The 18,755-nt window shown below is 43.6% G+C and overlaps 1 protein-coding gene across 4 annotated transcripts in view; it reads left to right on the top strand.

The window, feature by feature from the left end:
- The window catches only part of CDPF1 (cysteine rich, DPF motif domain containing 1), a 20,337-nt gene extending 1,940 nt beyond the window's left edge, over window positions 1-18,397 (top strand). For 3 of the 4 annotated variants that reach the window (XM_014959261.1, XM_014959262.1, XM_014959263.1), the window contains exons 3-5: window positions 8,713-8,836; window positions 11,073-11,184; window positions 17,599-18,397. In XM_014959261.1, the coding sequence (XP_014814747.1) occupies window positions 8,724-8,836; window positions 11,073-11,184; window positions 17,599-17,748 (375 nt within the window). In that variant the 5' untranslated portion in view covers window positions 8,713-8,723 and the 3' untranslated portion in view covers window positions 17,749-18,397. Of the gene's footprint in view, window positions 1-3,656; window positions 3,855-8,712; window positions 8,837-11,072; window positions 11,185-17,598 lie in introns of all 4 variants that reach the window. The other variant, XM_014959264.1, reaches the window with a different exon arrangement.
- The last annotated feature ends 358 nt before the right edge of the window (window positions 18,398-18,755 follow it).

Below are 18,755 nucleotides of genomic sequence, written 5' to 3'. Positions count from 1 at the left end.
CCCTTCCAGCCTGGGCAATTCTATGATTCTGGAAGTAGAGCCAAAGCTTGATTCTGATTCTTATTTTTTTTTTTTTCCCCTACATAAGGGCTTTAATATAAGGTCTGTTCTTTGTTTAATACAGTGTAGTGGCCACAAATGGCTTTTTCTGAGGAACTTTGTGAGTTGATGGCGGAGCTACAGGATGCAGCCTTGAAGGGGACCAGGGAGAAGATTCCAGGGAAGTTCAGAGCTGTGCTAGGGCACTGCTTTTGGACGTGCACAGAGGGGCTTTAAGGAGCCTAGGGAACTTAGGGGAAGCCTTTGTTTCCTGTCATCTGTAGGTGTTGCCAATATGAGGTTGCACTTGAGCAAGGTGGTGGTGGGATCACAGCTTTGAAATTGAAGCACCTTAGAGCCATGGAAACAATCAGGTACTCAACTCCCCTTGAAAAATGGGGGGGAGTTAGGAAGCTCACAAGATATATGAGAGATGAAGTACCACAGTTTCTTTCTGAGTCTGCTCTGAGAACCTCAGTAAATATCTCCATATCTCAGTGAGGCTAGAAGTGGTCTGCGTAAGGAGAGAGGTTGATCATGTGGTTTTCCTTCACGCTTAATCCAGGCTTGCTCATGGACCTATTTGTTGGTGTTTTCTCTAGCTGGCTGTTCACAATAGCTGGCATAGTAAAACTTGAGGAACACACCTCTCAGAGGAAATGGGCATGCCTGTAAGAAGGTGTGTGGGTTTATGTGCATGAGAAACTATTCTATATAGTAGGTAAAAGTCTTTATTTTCAGATTTTCATGACGATGACAGTCTTTACCCCGTACCCTCCTACCCCTCCAGCAGTCTTGTGTTCTGTTTTCTTTTTGAAGAAAAAAATCATTGTTATTACATCATTATGGAGTCTTCAACTTGAGCTCAGTCCTAACAAATTGAGGACCTCAGTCCCATTTTACTGGAAAGAATTCACCTCTCTGTGTATATTAACATCTTGCTGGTCACAGGGGAAAGTGGGCACTGGCTGTCCCAGCAAGGACATTGTAACATGAACCCCACATAGTGGGGACACAGTATTTGCTTACGGTACCAACTTCGCTTTCTATAGGGAGATAAATCAGTGAAGCTATATATATTTCTTTCAGGATTGTGTCGACTTGCAGTGTCTCATTTCCCAAAAGACTGTGTTAGCCTCTCCTCGTGTATTTCCACAAAATCTTGGTGTTGCTATTTTTAGACTCTGTTGGAAAGTGTTGCACTAAGTTTAGATTGTGCTTAACCAAGCTGATACTTGCAGTGGTACATATGTGGCCCTCCATAACTTTTCTTTAAGGACAACTTATATATTAATAGAACCTTACCATCTTATTCTTCCCCACTATGGATATTAATCTGACAAAGCTATGTAAAGAGCTGAAGTTTGAAAGGAAGATAAAATCAGTTGAGGGCAGGGGTTAACCTATGGCCATAGCGTGCTTATTTCCCTATAACGAAAGGGAGATTTAATGCAATCAGAGCTCAGGTCTGGTTCCCCTGTTTTGGCAAGGAATAACTGTAATCCAGAACTGGTGTTCACTTTGGTAAACACTTCAACATTTGGATCTCCTGCGTTACCTTCTCTCCAGTAAGTCTCTATAATTGTTTGTGAGAAGAGCAACAAGTTTGCCTTCCTTTAATTTCTAGGCCATTTTACATATAGAAGGCTAGAACCACATCGTGGATGATGACGTGATAAGCTTTGTGCTCTGCTTAGAAAAGCCTGCTGTAAGAGAAGGAGAAGAAACATGAATGAGAGGGGTCAAGGAGAAACCCAGATATGACCACAGGTTAATTCTGGGGGGAAGGAAAGGAAGAGCTAATAACACTGTAGTTCCTCCTCTGGCAGGACTGTTTGTTCTGTCACACAGCAAAGAGATGCACCGTTCGCTGTGCTTCTGCCACCGCACGTGGAGATGGCCTCAACCAGAAATGCTTGGGCAACTTGCTTTTATTTTATTCTCTCCTTCACTTGCTGTGTGATCCACTCAGCTGGGCTTTTAACAACGGAGTGACTTTTAACAGCTAAGGTGCTGAAATGAGGATTCCCCACAGCCACTAACTAATATGGGCCAGAGGCTGGGGCTGTACAGGTCTGTGGTGTCCAGTAGATGCCAGTGGTACACACTGGTTCAGCGGTGCCTTGTTGCAGCATTCCTGTCTGAAGCTGTTACATTCTCACCTAATTCGAGATTCTTCTTTATTAGATGCTGTCAAATTCAGAGCTGGCTGCCTGCCATATTCAAGTAAGGAGTACTCAGGCTAGATTTTTTTGAGTGTTGGTTTCTCGGCTTTGTGAAGTCAGGCATCAGTTGATGCCTTTTTGAGCTTCTCTTGTGTTTGGAAAGCCTTTTTACCTAAGGAAGGGCTTTGATTTGCTTGCCTCCTCTCTTTCTGCTGACACACCCTGCTCAAAACATTGGCTATGACTGTTCAGGAGACATGCTTGCTTTCACATCTGTGACCACGGAGGCTGTTTATCATACAGCCACAGGGAGTCCACACGAGCTGTTGTTAAAAAGCAGGGCTTGGGGCCTGCTGTATGACCCTGGACCTTGAGGGAAGCCTGTGTGCTGCAGTGACCTCAGTGCCTTCAGAGAAAACACAGCCATACCAGCACAGTCCCCCCGGCTTGAAGGGAGCAGTTGCTGCAACAAGTCAAGGCTTAATTCAATCAGGTGATCTTTGGGAGAGAGGTAATAAGGGTAAAAGTTCCAAATGGCCATGCTTGGTGAAATTGCATTCCTGGGCTAATTTCTTAGCTAAACCCAAGGTAAGTCACCTCAAAGGAAGAGCAGGGAGGCAGCCAACAGGTGACCTAAACATGTCTTCAGGGCAATAACATGAAGGAACTGGAGGGAGAGTGTTGTTCACCTGGAGATTAACTAGCAAGTAAGAAGGTTTTGCTGTTTCATCTATTACCTGAGCAATGAGGCAACAGATCGCTTTTCTGAAGGAGGTGAGTGCATTCCTGGTGCTGAAGTATATTTAAATTTATATCACACCAAACACTGCAAAATAACTTGGCATTTACCAGGCCATGAACTCGGTGGCTCCTACGCTTCTATTAGAGAGCACTCCTTCCCATAGGGAATCAAGCTGTGAATATTTTAATAGGTCATCGTCATCAGCAGTGGATACTGCAGGAGGATCTTGGCAGGAAAAAGAAACAAGGGTTTAATTGGAGAGGATTAAAGGTGTGTCAGTGTTGGTTTTATCTGACAGCCTTTCAAATCAAAGTCTATGTCTGTTTGTAGGCTGTTTGTTTCTTGTGGAGTTTCTCTAGTTTATCAGTGACTCAGAAATGCACGAGTCTCCTGTGGAGTATTAAGAGGGGCTTAACCTATGCGTTGTAAAGACTTGTGCTAATGGGGTTTGAAGCAAAGAAAATCAGATTACTTATCTGTGCCACTACTTTGCCACTGACCCTGACAATTTAATGGTGATTTATTATTTCTGGCATGCCTTCCAGGCCTGTTAGCAGAATGCTTCGAGCAGAACTGCCCTGAAGTTTTTAGGAGTCCCTAGAGAACTAGACTGAGAGCCATTTCCCCACATCCGTATCATGTATCAGTCACAGCGTGGAGAAACACTCTTACAGCGCTGCTGTCTAACCTGTGCCTTTCTTTTTCTGCAGTTTTGTCCCGAGTATGGTATTGAAATCTGTGTGCTTACCTTTCCCCATGACACCTGGGGCCAACCTGCCACACGTCCTGCAGCGTTCTGGGCTTGACTTGGCAAGTTTCTGCTGAGCGTGCTGGTTCAGCGTTTGCTTCGTAACCACGCGTGTGTGGGTAGCCCTGTTCTTTTCAGAAGAGCTAGGCACGTGCTTAAAGTAAGTGTGTGGTTAAGCACTTTGCAGCTTCCAGCCAAAATGGCAAATGCTTGGGTGGAATTCAGTTCTAAACAAGCTCTTCTAGAAGGCTTCTTCTAGAAGAAGCCAGTACCAGCCAGCCAGATATTGGACATGTTCCTGGGACTTGGTGCTGCTTCAAAAAATTTCAAGGACAAGAGAAAAAAAACCAGTGTTAGCACCGATGATGATTTGAGTCACTTGAGGTCACAAATTTGCTTGATGATGATTATGAAGGGATTAGTGCCCTGGACTTTTATCTGCTCAAGAGGTCCTTTATCCTGTGCTTGGTATGCTAGAGAGAAACGAGTTCTCACTCATGCTTGGAGGGGAGGTGGACACCTTGTCATAGTTGTCATATCAGGCATCTTGCTAAGATGGTGTATAGGGCCGAACCAGTGAGCTTTGTGATAAAACAATGTCTGTCTCAACTGCGGTTTTGTCCCAGAATTGCTGTTCTGCATGTGCTATTACACTCACATAACGATGCAGTTCTTTTAATTGCTTTTTGGAAGCACTAGAAGCTCTGTGAGAGAGTGCATCTTGGGTCTTGTCTGCTTGGTAGTTTAGACTGAAGATGTGAAGCACATGCATAAACTGAAAGCTTGTTACCTCTGCCATTAAATTTCTTTCTTCAGAGGAAAATGGCTTTGTTTTGTTATATAGCAAATTTTACTTCTGAATGGGAGCATTCACTCTGAAATCCCTATGCTCATTAACTTCACACCTTGAGTTAGTGACCTTAGCTTTCCCAAGTCTTGCTCTCTGTAGACAAGCTCTCAGGACAAATGATGTTCCCAGTGGAATAAAACTTGGTACAGCTGATACCAATGACTTGTAAGCTGGGAGTAGAATGGAAAGCATCATAAATTCATCTGTGCCTTGCAGGCAGGATCATATGCTTTTCAACTGGCATAGCCAAAAATCTGTTTGTACATAGATGTCATTCCTTCCCAGTGGTAGTCACTGAACAGATTCTGTTCTACATGCCAATGGCCTGTAAGAGAGCAGGTGTTTCTATATCTAACGTACTTCGGCTCTGAACCCAGGGCTGTTATTTTGACTTGGAATCAGGACACATTCGTTCCAAAGTGTATGACCCTCACTGCCATAAATACTTTTTTTTTTGTTGTTGTTCTTAGTGTTTTGCTTTATTTTAGAGAAAAACATCACCGTGATGGTCTTCTGTATTTGATTTAGGTGACTTTCCGTACTCTTACGTTTGTAGAGTTAATTATTTCCCCTTTTTTGAAAAGGCTGATTACAAAAAATTGCATACGGTGTTTGGGACTGAATCTCATTGGCACAGGAGGGTGTCTTGGTATTACCACTGATTACCTACAGAAAAGGTACACTTAGGTGTGTTTGGGGGACTTATCTGGTAAACCTGAAGTGCAGGGTCCCAAAAGCAGACTTCTTAGTTGAGTTTTGTGTATAGTTTGAAGAATTACTGTTTCAATATACAGGGAGAAATAGGTAGCATGTACATGCCTTACATCTAACTGAAAAATCTGAAAGCACTTTAGTTAATTAAATTCTTTCAGGCATCCCTGTGAGGTAGGAAAAATATGTGATATCCAAGAGTTACCTCACTTTCGAAAAAATGTAGTTGCCTAAGGTATTCACAGGGATTTATTTATTAAACCAGTACCCAGCCCCATTTATGTTACATTTGAAGAACTTCCTGTACTACTAAAATGCCAGGAGCAGCAGTGGAAAGGCTAGTGGTGAGGGAATGATGACGTAAGGGAGATTATTCCCAAAATTAAGTTTCAGGATTTAACAGGACTTTCTGAACTGGGTGTCTGTTACGAAGCCTCTGTAACCTCTGAGGATCTTGGGGCTCCCTGTTCTTCTGGAACATTTAGATGACAAGTAGTCACAGCTCTGCTTCACCTTGCCCCTAATTCACCTTAGCAGCATATGTCTCGAAGGATTCGGTTTCACCACATAGGGTGAGCAGAAATAGCAGCCTACTGTCATTGAAAGAGGGAAATACAGGTCCCTCATCTCAGCCCTTCCTTTCCCCTGGCTGTGGGGGGCAAGGCCTCTTGCCTTGCACTACTGTTAGCAGTTGTTGGATTCCTCTGCAAGCCAATTTAGTTCCCTAAAACAAGAAAAAAAAAAAAGTTGGAAGAAGAAAAAAAAAGGTATTTTTTTTTCATTTGTTACCACGTTAGTAACTAGTGTGATGCAGTAAGAGTGAAAGCCTAGAGCAAGGTGTTTGGTGTTGGCTACCAGCTGCCCACTGTCTGTGTTTCACAGAATCACAGAATGGTTTGGGTTGGAAGGGACCTCAAAGATCATCCAGTTCCAACCCCCCTGCCCTGGGCAGGGACACCTCCCACCAGACCAGGTTGCTCAAGGCCCCATCCAGCCTGGCCTTGAACCCCTCCAGGGATGGGGCAGCCACAGCTTCCCTGGGCAACCTGTTCCAGTGTCTCCCCACCCTCATAGTAAAAAATTTCTTCCTGAGATCTAATCTGAATCTTTTTTCTTCCAATTTAAAACCGTTTCCCCTTGTCCTATCATTACACCTCCTGGCAAAGAGTCCTTCTCCAGCTCTTCTACAGGCCCCCTTCAGGTATTGAAAGGCCACTATAAGGTCTCCCCGGAGCCTTCTCTTCTCCAGGCTGAACAATCCCAGCTCCCTCAGCCTGTTTGAGGATGTTTCAGACTACCTCTGTCCTAGCCTGTAGGCTGAACAGCCATTGGTTGGTCATTTGGGTTGAAATGTGTGGAGTGTGCTTCTGGAGAACCTCTTTCAGTTTAGTTTTATCTGAAACTGTCCGGTTTGTGGGCTGTAAGATTGCTCCACAACACAAACCGCGTGGGGTAAGCGAAGACAGGCAATTTGTTCTCAAAGCAAACCCCTGAGCTGAGCTAAAACAGAAATAGAACCGTGGCCTTAGTGAACTGAATCAGCTCTGCTGGGGAAAGGGTATGGCTGCAAAGCTGGAAGAGTGGGAATGACCTGCTGTCCTTTGGCAGGCTGTGTATCTGCTCAGCTGTGAGCACGCACAACCTAAATGCTGAGATACTGCCCAAATCAGAGTTCCTGGTGCTCGCCTTCCTGACGGCTTGATGCCAGTTCTGCTTCAGTTAAAAAAGCTGATGGGCTTGCAAGCAGAAAAGTGCATGCCCTGGAAAGCGTGAGGGCTTTTAGCGAAAAGCTTGAGTTTTCTTGCTAACTGCAAGGTGAATGTGTCTGTTCAAGAAAAAGACATAGAGGTGCTGGAGTGGGTCCAGAGAAGGGCGACAAAGATGGTGAGGGGTCTGGAGCACAAGTCTTATGAGGAGAGGCTGAGGGAGCTGGGGTTATTCAGCCTGGAGAAGAGGAGGCTGAGGGGAGACCTTATTGCTCTCTCCAACTCCCTGAAAGGAGGGTGTAGAGAGGTGGGGGTCGGTCTCTTCTCTCAAATCACAGGCGACAGGACTAGAGGAAATGGCCTCAAGTTACACCAGGGGAGGTTCAGGCTGGATATTAGGAAAAATTTTTTTCCTGAAAGGGTTCTCAGCCATTGGACTGGGCTGCCCAGGGAGGTGGTTGAGGCACCATCCCTGGAGGTGTTCAAAAGACAGGTTGATGTAGTGCTGGGAGGTATGGTTTAGTGATGATGCTCCTTGTTTGCTGTGTGGGTGCCTATTTTTGTCAGTGAGGTTGACGATTGGACAAGGTGATCTTTAAGGTCCCTTCCAACCTAGAAGATTCTGTGATTCTGTGGTGCAGGTGACCATAGAAATAGCAAACTATTGATAGCATTTCATTTATGGACTGGTGCAACTTTGGGGCATGCAGGTGGTTAGCTGTGCTTGATCTGATCATACATACCCAAATCAGTCCCAAGAGCATACTTGCCACACCATGCTTTTTGAAAAAGCGCGTGACTTTCAGCTAAAGTGCTATGAGTGAAGGATAAACTCCCAAATGTAAATCAATGGTCAAGATTTTAAAACAATTCATCTTGTAAGCACCAAAGCTGATGAAGCATGGCTTCCTATCTTCTGTGTCTCATGACTGATAGCTACGGCTTTGTAAGGGGGGTCTGAAATCTTTCAGACAGATGGACAGTAGCTTTCCTACGTGCAGATCCTCTGATGGGTGTCCTCTGTGCAGATAAAGCAGAGTCTCCCTCTCCTGTCTATTTTCATAAAAGCTATAGGACCTAAACTTTTTTGAAAGCACCTTTTCCTCTGTCCTGTGTGGCTTGAATGGGGCCAACGTTCTATCTAGGCAGAGGGTGATTACATCAGCCTCATTTCCCTAGGAAGCCAGATAAGAACAGGGAGCCAGGGTTAAGCTCCCAAAACTCTTAATTCAAAGGTGAACCAGAAGCAAAGAAAAAGACACAGTTCACCATTGCAACACCTACCTTTCTGGTACCTGTCTCCTGAGCGGGGTCCCAGACCCTTTCATGGCTCCATTTGCAGTTTGTGGGAGGAGGCAGGCATTGTGGAACTGGATTGGGATTACCTACAACAGATAAGGAGTCATTTCTTGGGAAGCGCTTGGGGAGCGTAGGCATTGATGGAGCAGAGGGTTTTCCAGGTCACAGCCATATATTTTGTTACCTAAATTCTTCTATGGATCAAGTTTCAAATGACTAGGTGAACTCTATAGCTAGGCTCCCAGGCTGCAGTTTCTAAACCTGTCTGAGGAATTTGGAAATTTAACTGGGACTTGATTTGGAAGAAAAGATTTACTAATCAAGGTTTACGGAGTCAGTTTTCCATTGGATTTTAATTTGCATAGCCAAATGTTCCACATCAGTTTAATTGTCTTGCAGGCGCGTTTCCAGTATTGCATTTTGGAGCTAATGGATTTTTGTGTTTCTTGTAGGTAGCTTAAAGATGGATGCTCCCAAAGAAGTTCAGCCAACGGGAGAGTTCAAATGTCAGCTGTGTGGCTTGACAGCTCCATACACGTACTATGGGCAGAAGCCACCAAACGCACGCTCCGTTGTGTAAGTAGGGTCTTTCGTGTCACAGACTTCATTGGAAGCCTTGTGCTCTGGAATGACACATGCTGCATGAACCCGACAACATGCCATATTGCCCCTGAATAGGAGGCTTGCTACTAAAGTGACCTTCTTTTTCCAAAGGGAAGAGATGTCCAAAATTGTCAGCCTTGATAGCCAAGACAAAAATCAACTTTCCTGTCCTGCTTCAATGCCGTGCAAAGATTTTTTTGACAGCTATTTAGTAGTTAACGTATTTCCACGCTACTATTTACCTGAATCATTATTTTCTTACTAGAATGTCAGCCTACCATTATTTTCTTACTAGAATAGTGTTGACTGTCAGCCTAGGATTTCTGGGAATAGCCCTTTCAGCTGGGCAACACAAACACAGCATGAATTAAATATATGTGGCAGAAAAACACTTTTTAAGGGCTGTTTGACATGATGTGGAGTTTTGAACGGCAATGTTTTTGTTTTTTTTAATTAATTAGACAATTCTTTGGCAGATATTACGGCATTAAAGTGTGTGGAAGTTTAGTACATATTTACATTTTAGGAGACCAAAGCTTTTTCCACTTCTGCTAAGTAGGGATAGTTTGACTAGAAACTATGCAGTTATGACTTTGCAGACATGAAATTCCCCATGAAACAAAGTACTTGTCTTCACATGTACATGTAGCTCCATTGAGGCCATCCTGGTTGACAAACTCATGAGGCAAATATGGTGAGGAACTCCCTGGAACTGGAAGTCAGGCACGTACTCATCATTTCACCCCACTAAGATGGCTCAGTTTCTTATAAAATGGAAATAGCTCTTGATTACCACCTGTTTGGGCTGTTTTCCTTGGGCAGCTGTATTTTTATCATTGCAAATCCCACTGGTTTTCCCTCTTCTACTCAGCAGACCAGTGGCCCACCTTTGATCAGATGCATTTGTAAAGAGTCTGAATCAAAGCTGAACATGGATCTTCACTTGAGGTTATCCAAGCTGAGTGTTAACATCTCAGCTTTATCTGGATTACTGAAATTCAAAAAGCAGAAGAATAATGCTGAAGCATAACTCTTCTGTACCTGCATATAAGAATATCTTTACACACTGTCTTTATTGGCTTACTTTCTGGTCTACTCGCACGTGCTAAATGCAGTGCTGCTGTAAACATATGCCAGACATGAAGGCTTGTACAATGGCCAGGTCTCTACACTGATGATAACTGCATTAAGGCTGTGAATCTTGCAAGGGGAGCTTTGCAAAGGTAATCCAGTCTTTGTATGCTAGGGGACTTGTTGACAAGGTGATCTGCCATGTTAAGATGCCTGATCTTTCCTAACAACGTAAGGCTTGAGCCATACCATTTTTTGAGTAGAGAGAAAAAGGAATACACTCACAGACACACACACGTGTGTGTGTGTGTATATATGTAATACAAGGAGAAGACAGTACGAGTTAACAGAGTACCTTTTAAATATGTGTTGTACTCCATATTACTACAGAATCCAAGTTTGAATTAAGTCCAAAAATAAGACAGCCCTGCAGGTTGCCCTGTGCATACAGATGCCCAGGTGACTTCTGTAATATTTTGCCTGGAGCTCCTAGGAGGAATAAGGCCTTAGTCTTTCCCAAGCAGGTTGCCAAATTATTAATAAATGCACTCCCTTAATACCCTGAAGGAAACAGTACAGTCTGTGACATAAAGTAAGCATGTTTCAGGTCCTTGTAATGCTCTGTGCTAGTAGCTCATGCTTGCAAGAGGTGGGATCCTTAGCTTTGCAGCAGTGACGTAACTAAGAGCAGTAAACCCTTTTTATTCTATACTCACATGTGCACAGCTTTAGAAGAGAACTTCTGAGTAGAAGCTGTGCAGTTGAAATGATTACTTGACAAGGTACTGAAGTTGGCCAGGCCAGGCTAAGGAGTGCCTGTCATAAAAATGGAAGATAAAAAAAAATACTTTAAGGTAGAGCACTGAAAAAACCTACTAAGATAATGCTGAGAGGATCACAAACTGCCCTACCATTGGAAGACAGATAGAAAGTGCAGTATAAGAATGAAGGCAAGACACAGTGTTGGTTTTGAAGAGGAAGGGACCTGCATAGCTTGCTGCATTGTCTCCTGTACAGCACCAGGCCAAGCAAATCAAGTAGAAAGGGCTGATGCCTTTTCAGCTGCCACAATTTCCCCATTTCAGCTCTCCCCTACTGTGAAATCTACCCTTAAAAGCCTGAAATTATTCTCTTGTAGGATTTTGGAAGAAAGCTACGTCATGAAGGATCCTTTCACCCCCGACAAGGACAAATTCCTCATCCTTGGGTCTCATTGCAGTTTGTGTAGGAAACCAGTGTGCGTTGGTACAGTAAGTAACAAGCAAAACAAGCTTCTCCAATCATTTCTTTTTGTTTCAGTCCTGGTGACCTGTTAGAGAAAAAACAAATGGCAAAAACCCAAACACCCTATTTTTAAGGCAAGGTAACTTTATGTTCTTGTTGGTTTCCCCAGATAAAGCTCTTTGTAATAAATTAAAACGATCAGCAGCTTTAAGTGTTCTATTTACAGATGAGTACATATTACTTCAAGACCTTTAAGGTTGGGTAGATTGTAATATATTAACAGTAGACTTTCTTTTTTTTTTTCCTTTAAACATCCATGGATTGTTGGGTTTTGATCCACAGCACAGGGCTACCATCGTATTTGGAAAAGCTGAGTGAGAAAGAGCATGAGTATGGATTGTTGGGTTTTGATCCACAGCACAGGGCTACCATCCTATTTGGAAAAGCTGAGTGAGAAAGAGTGTGAGCAGGGAGTTGTGCAATGCTGTGATAGCTCTATGAAGAAGAATGCATTTGAGCAGCAGCTGGTAGGCAACCTTAAGCTATGAAATCTGAGTGCGGTTCAGAAAGGTGGTGTAAAATTACACTTGTCTTAATTCCTTCTCCTCAGCGCAGAACTGGTCCCTTTGTTTGCTGCTGAGTTCAAAGCAAAAAACGAAGACAAGTTATTACACAATTGTCAGTGTCTGGAGGCTGTACTCTGCTTCTTTGAGACAGGACAAGGAATTGAGAAAACGGAGGTTCCGCTCCTTTCCCTCGGCGGGCCAGTTCTGTGGTTGAAAGCAATTTGGGACTCCTGCAGTAGCCAGGAATCAGGCATGGCTTAGCCCATGAGGAGACGTCCCCCGATTGTTTACGCTGGTCACAATGGATGTATTTGTTACACCAGACACAGCAGCCAGATCCCAGCCTTCTCTTCTCAAGTTGTTTGCTATCCTAGGGCGACGGGCATAAATCTAGAGTGCAGGTAATAGCCTGTGTGAGAGCACACCTTGGTCTTAATTATCATCTTTAACAGTTTTCAAATTCAACCCTTTCAGCCCATTCTCTAATTACTGTGGTTAGGGGCCAGTTGCAGTGACATGACCCTTACTGAAAATAGCTAGTAGCAGGAGTTTTGAAACAGATGGACCTGTTAAAGACTCTCCGAAGATGTAGAATATCTTTTTTTCATGATGTTTGGTGGCGAGTTATACTTCTGGTGGGACAAAGTAGCTCCTCTGGCCTCCTCAGAGCATGAGGTGATACAATCTGAGCAACTGAGACAGCTCGTATGCCAATGCCAGACAAATTCTGTGTGGGGACTTGAGGAAATTCTCCTGAGCAAAACAAAGGGTCAAATTACACTGTCAAAATTTAGAGGCCTGGGCAGACACATGCAAAAGGAAATTGGCACACTTGGACAAGTTTAGCTGCTCTTCTGACTTGCAAGGAGTTAGCACCAAGGATGGATTTGGTCCGCTGTCTTAAGAGGAGCGTGCAGTTACACCTTTCTCCTGATCAGGTTTGATTCCTATTTCTGAAGTCTGTTCTGTCATTTACATGAATGAAAATCACCAAAAGGTCAGAAGAGAGATTGCAACTGAGATGTTTTTTTTGTTCTTTTCTTTTTTTTTTTTTTTTTTAATTTTCTGGAACTACCTGAGGATTACACGGGAGTCAGATGAAGTGCCAGCACTCTCTGGTTATGTCTTTTGATAGCTGGGCTCAGGTTTCCAGAGCTGAGTAGCTCAAGGCAGTTGTGTGCAGGCAAAGCTCATATATGAGCAAGATCTTCCTGGGGACAATGTCCTCATCTTGGCTGGTAGTTGACTCCCTCCCACGCACAGCCCGTGGAGGAGGCAAGCGCTGCTCGTCAGATCGTTTGGGCTTACGAGCTTGATTCCTGCCCTGACACGTCAGGTTTATCCCTCCTTCTTAACAGCAGAGGATTAGCAACTCAGACACGTTTTGGGCAAACTTGAGCACAGTTAGCTATTTTTCATTCCCAAACGAAGCGTCTTGAATTTATGAAGAATTCAATGGATGTTTCCAAGTCTGGCAGTTAAATCTGTCAGAAGTAAAGCTTCAGCCTCTCAGTATCTTCCTACACAGTGTGCATTTCTGAATGAAGGTGGGGCTTTTCTTTTTCAGAGATTTAATAATGCTTTCAGTTAATCTACAGCATAACAATGTAAGAGGCTATTAGCAGTGAGCTAATAGAAGCCTCTTCTAATCTTTTTGTCATTGCTGCCTATTTTGGCTATTGTAGAAATACATCAGTCACTTAATTGTTATCTGAGTCTTCAAGATTCCCCCGACGGTATCACTCAAAGCAAAACCTTGATTGTAAATAATTGAGAAGAAATTTCTTACCAAACTGGCCAGGCCAGATAGTGAATCACACGTATGACTATGGTTTCAAAATGTATTTGGCAATACTGCTTAGGTAACATTGAAAGAGATCTGCAGAAATGATAATTAATGCTTTAAAACACCCACACCACAAAACAGGTAAACACGTACTATTCCTCTTTCATGTGGGGAGAATTAAAAGTCCAGAGAAGTAAAAACTTACCCAAGGCAGTAGAGAGAACTAAAGTTAGGATAATATCTCTGTGGATTGGGGTTGGTTCCTGCTTGTGCTTGACCCAAGTACATCAGCTCAGCCCTACACTGAGTGTTTCCATAATGTTAGGAGAATTGAAGCTGATGAAAATTTTGCTTTCTTGGGCATCTTTGGCAAAGAAGCTGGACCAATTTGATGGAAAGTTTTCAGTGACAAGTTGCTTTCATTTTTATAGTAATTCAAAATAGTACTAGACTAACCTGTGGCAAAATGAAGATACTTCTGACCTTCGATTTGGCAAAGGGCTTTGATTTAATTTGCCATCTTTTGTATCTCAGGAGGCTTAGACACAGATCAGGTTTTAGGCTTTTCATGAGACAACCCATGCTAGCTGACGTGTCTTTCCTTACAGTTGCTGTGACAATGAAAGTAAAGACTTAGCAACTGTTCTGTATAATGCTCATAAATTCACATTTTCTCTTTAAGTCTCACTCAGTTCATTTACTCCAGTCACCCTACTGAACCAATCTTTAGCACAGTGTATTGATAAGTGCCATTATTTCCAGCCCAACTGAAAATACTTCTAATGATTATCAGTAACATCTTAAGACATGTCAAAACTCCATAAAAACGAAGATCATAAAAGTCCTTAGTCCTGTTTCCCTTTCAGAAAAGGGGGGAGGAAGTGATATAATCTGACCATATTAGTCATTTAGAACAATTATTGCTTTTTTTTTTTATAACAATACTTGCTAAACATTGGAAAAGAAAAGACAAGACGTGGCTTTTGGAGGAGAAAGGAGGAAAGGGAGCAAATTTTGGTTTCTTATTGCTCACCTCAGCAGAAAGTGACTAAACACTGACCTTGGAGATGACTGTAGGTATTAAGTGATAAACATAACACTACAGCTACTTTCCACTCAACCTCCAGTCCTGTGAGGTCAATCCTGGACATGGTTAGGCTGAACTTTTCCTTTACGTAGAGTTTCCTTCAGAAATGTTGTAGAGATAATATCCCCGTATATATTACTTTCAGACATGATCCGTCTGAAAACTGAAATAAACTCTGGCAGCATGCTTTGGCAGCTCAGTTTTTCCTGAATTTGACTATTAAGTTTGAAATTGAAATGGCCCCACTCTTGCCTGGGTTATGGAAGGGGTAAAACATATTAAAGAATTACCTGATTAAAGCCAGAACCCCATCAGGATAATGGCCAACGAAGGGCTTGACTATGCCTGGACGCTGCGGAGCCGTGAACTTCACCTGGAGGCGGTGGTGGGGGAGCCCTGTGCCATTTTGCAACACAAACAAGAATAACAGGGCCAACTTAAAACTCTAATCTTCCCTTTTTAATTGGCAGCTTAAAGTATTAAGGATGCTAAAAGACAAAAAACAATAGGCTCTGGAGGTTGTGCAACTGAAATCCAGTTTCAGGGCTTTTCAGAGACCGGGGCTTCATACTGGCTCTGAATACGAAGGTGGCTGGCAGTCAAATGCAGAAAGGGACAGTAGAGGAAGAGAAGGTGTTCCTCAGGCTTGAAAGTCACACAGAGGCAGGCTGATTGTGATTTTGATGTAATCATCTGCTGAAGCCCAGATAGTGACATGGGAAACAAAAGCAAGAACAGAAACGCAGAAATAGCTGAGCCGAGGCCTCCAGAGAAAGACCAGCCACAAATGACCACGGCAAGAGGAAAACTTTGCTGTTTAGGTAAAACGTGTGGAATCCATTACTCCCAAAAAGATGTCCTGATCCGTCTGAACTGATGTCTTTATTCATGCCTAAATCCCCAGGAATAATCCATCAGCAACACCAGCTCCAGCTTACCCATTAAATCCCATTTGGAATTTAGTGATCAGCACGCCAGGAGAACCGTGGGTTTCACTCTTGCCGCAGGGCAAAGGGATAATACAGGAGTAAGCTTTGCTTCCAGTTGCCCAAACTCTGCACTGCAAAGAGGTTAAAATATTCCATCGGTTTTGCTTCTTCCTAGGCAATAACTAATATCTGGCTGGAGGGATGGATAATAATAATAAAACTAAAATAATAACTAAAAACTGGCTGGAGAGACGGACCCAGAGAGTGGTGGTGAACGGAGTTAAATCCAGCTGGTGTCCAGTCACGAGTGGTGTCCCACAGGGCTCAGTACTGGGGCCAGTTCTCTTTAACATCTTTATCAATGATCTGGACGAGGGGATCGAGTGCACCCTCAGTAAGTTCGCAGATGACACCGAGCTGGGTGGCCGTGTTGATCTGCTGGAGGGTAGGGAGGCTCTGCAGAGGGATCTGGACAGGCTGGATGGATGGGCTGAGACCAACAGGATGAGGTTCAACAAGGCCAAGTGCCGGGTCCTGCACTTGGGTCACACCAACCCCCTGCAGCGCTCCAGGCTGGGGGCAGAGTGGCTGGAGCTGCCTGGCAGAAGAGGACCTGGGGGTGTTGGTGGCCTGTGGGCTGAACAGGAGCCAGCAGTGTGCCCAGGTGGCCAAGAAGGCCACCAGCATCCTGGCCTGTGTCAGGAACAGCGTGGGGAGTAGGGCCCGAGAGGTGATGGTCCCCCTGTACTCGGCACTGGTGAGGCCCCACCTTGAGGGCTGTGTCCAGTTTTGGGCCCCCTACCATAAAAAAGACATTGAGGGGCTGGAGTGGGTCCAGAGAAGGGCGACAAAGATGGTGAGGGGTCTGGAGAATAAGTCTGAGGAGAGGCTGAGGGAGCTGGGGTTATTCAGCCTGGAGAAGAGGAGGCTGAGGGGAGACCTTCTTGCTCTCTCCAACTCTCTGAAAGGAGGGTGTAGAGAGGTGGGGGTCGGTCTCTTCTCTCAAGTCACAGGCGACAGGACGAGAGGAAATGGCCTCAAGTTGCCCCAGGGGAGGTTCAGGCTGGATATTAGGAAAAATTTTTTCCCTGAAAGGGTTCTCAGCCATTGGAATGGGCTGCCCAGGGAGGGGGTTGAGGCACCATCCCTGGAGGTGTTCAAAAGACGGGTTGATGTAGTGCTGGGAGGTCTGGTTTAGTGATGATGCTCCTTGTTTGTTGTGTGGGTGTCTATTTTTGTCAGTTGGGTTGACGGTTGGACAAGATGATCTTTAAGGTCCCTTCCAACCTAGAAGATTCTGTGATTCTGTGATCTGGTTAGAGCAAAGTGGGTGAAAAATAAATATTGGGTCTGTAACGCTTGCTAACTGTGAACAAAACATGTCACATCACAGTGTCATTCCATTTCAAGGGCAGGGAAAATGCTGCACAACTGCTTTTATGCTTTGCCATCGGGAATTCAGAGAGGAGACACCAGCTCAACCTTTAGTACCTCGTATGTTTTTAGTTTTTAATCAGCAAGTACCTTTATTCAAGGTAAAGGTGGTTAAATGGATGAAATCTCTCAGAGGAAAACTTTGCTCTTTGGGTAAAACCCATGGAATGAATCCATTACACCCCAGAAAGATGTCCTGATCCATCCGTGCTGATGCCTTTATTCACGTTTAACTCTCCAAGAATAATCCATCAGCAACACCAGCTCCAGCTTACCCATTAAATCCCATTTGGAATTTAGTGATCATGCCAGGAGGACCATGAATGATGCCTGAAGGACGAGCCAATTGTAAGGAAATGTGTTCTCCGTAACAGGGACCTGATGAAGGTCACTTCTTTAAAAGGAGCAACACTAGATTTGGTTAGCAGTTGTTGCAGACCCAGTTTTTAGTTTTCACCCAGTTAGCTCTGACCAGATGTTAGAATTATTGAATAGGAAAAAGCAAAATTGCTGGAATATTTCAACCTAGGAGAAGAATTTCATTTGGAAGTATTCTAAATATAAATGTGGTTTAACGGGACTGGAACTTAAGCAGCTCCATTTTGTGTATCCTCCTAATAATGTTATTTTCTTTACAGGAATGTAGTCTGTTCTACTCCAAAAGATTCTGCCTGCCTTGTGTGAATGAAAACCTAAAGGCCTTTCCTTTGGAAATACAAGAAGATCTGAATAAAAGGAAGCCCCAGCAAAAATCCTCCTCCTGTAAAAAAGGCGATAGGAGAACATAAATACTGAAGGACCCAGAGAGACGTTTCTTTGGCTTCTCCTCTCTCTTTTTGGAGACTATCAGGTTGCTCCTTTTAAAGAGGTGACCTTCATCAGCTCCCTACTACGGAACGCAGTAACACATTTCCTTACAATTGGCTGGGCTTCAAAGGTTGTCACGCAGCGGTGGCAGCGCCAGCAGCAGGGCCTGAAGGTGTTGGGGAGCCAGAAGGAAGGGCAGACAAGCCTGTTGTCACCACGTGAAACCCTCATAGCGAAAACCTGAACAGCACAAAGCACAGGAGCCCTGCCCAACTTTGCACTTTTCTTATTTTAATGTTTTGTGTTGTTCTTGACACTCCTACAGAGTTATGCAAATCCTCGAGGGATCTATCTGGCTGAATTCAGTATACGTCCAAGAGAGTCAGTATACACCAACAATTAACCTGACAGTGCTGTCCTGATAAGATTAGAGTAGGCAAGGAATTCAAAGCTTTATTTTTAAGTCCAAAATAAAACTGTTATGAGAAAACATCACAGATGCCTGTAGAAATATCTAGATTCTTCAAGATTATAATCCGAATACCATCACAGCATAAAGACTTCGGAAGGTAGGTGCTCTTATAATAAAATATCAATATAATAAAATTAAAAAAAAAATTATACTTACAAGTCACTTGCATTCACTTTCCACTCGATCTTCCAGGCTAATTCATTACAGTAGTGGGAGAGGTTAAGGACCCTTAATATGTCTAGTTTTTGTTTTACAAGTAAAGATGACTTTGTTTTCATTTTCACATCAATTAATCTGGAAATAGAGAAGTTTTGTTAATAAGCGCAATTCTTTCCTGAAATGGGCAACTGAACTGCAGCTAGAATAGGGATTTCAGAAACATTGTTTCAGTCAAAGAAGGGTAAAAAATTGTTGGGGAAACAGCAGGTTTTTTAGATCAAAAATTAGCTTCTCAGTCATCTGTGTTGACTTTGTCTTAATTACAAGGAAGATTTAGGTGACATTGATACAAAACCA

This window comes from Calidris pugnax, unplaced genomic scaffold (assembly GCF_001431845.1).
Source record: "Calidris pugnax isolate Ruff unplaced genomic scaffold, ASM143184v1 scaffold298, whole genome shotgun sequence".
Taxonomy (NCBI): Eukaryota; Metazoa; Chordata; class Aves; order Charadriiformes; family Scolopacidae; genus Calidris; species Calidris pugnax.
This window is presented reverse-complemented; position numbering and strand designations above follow the sequence as displayed.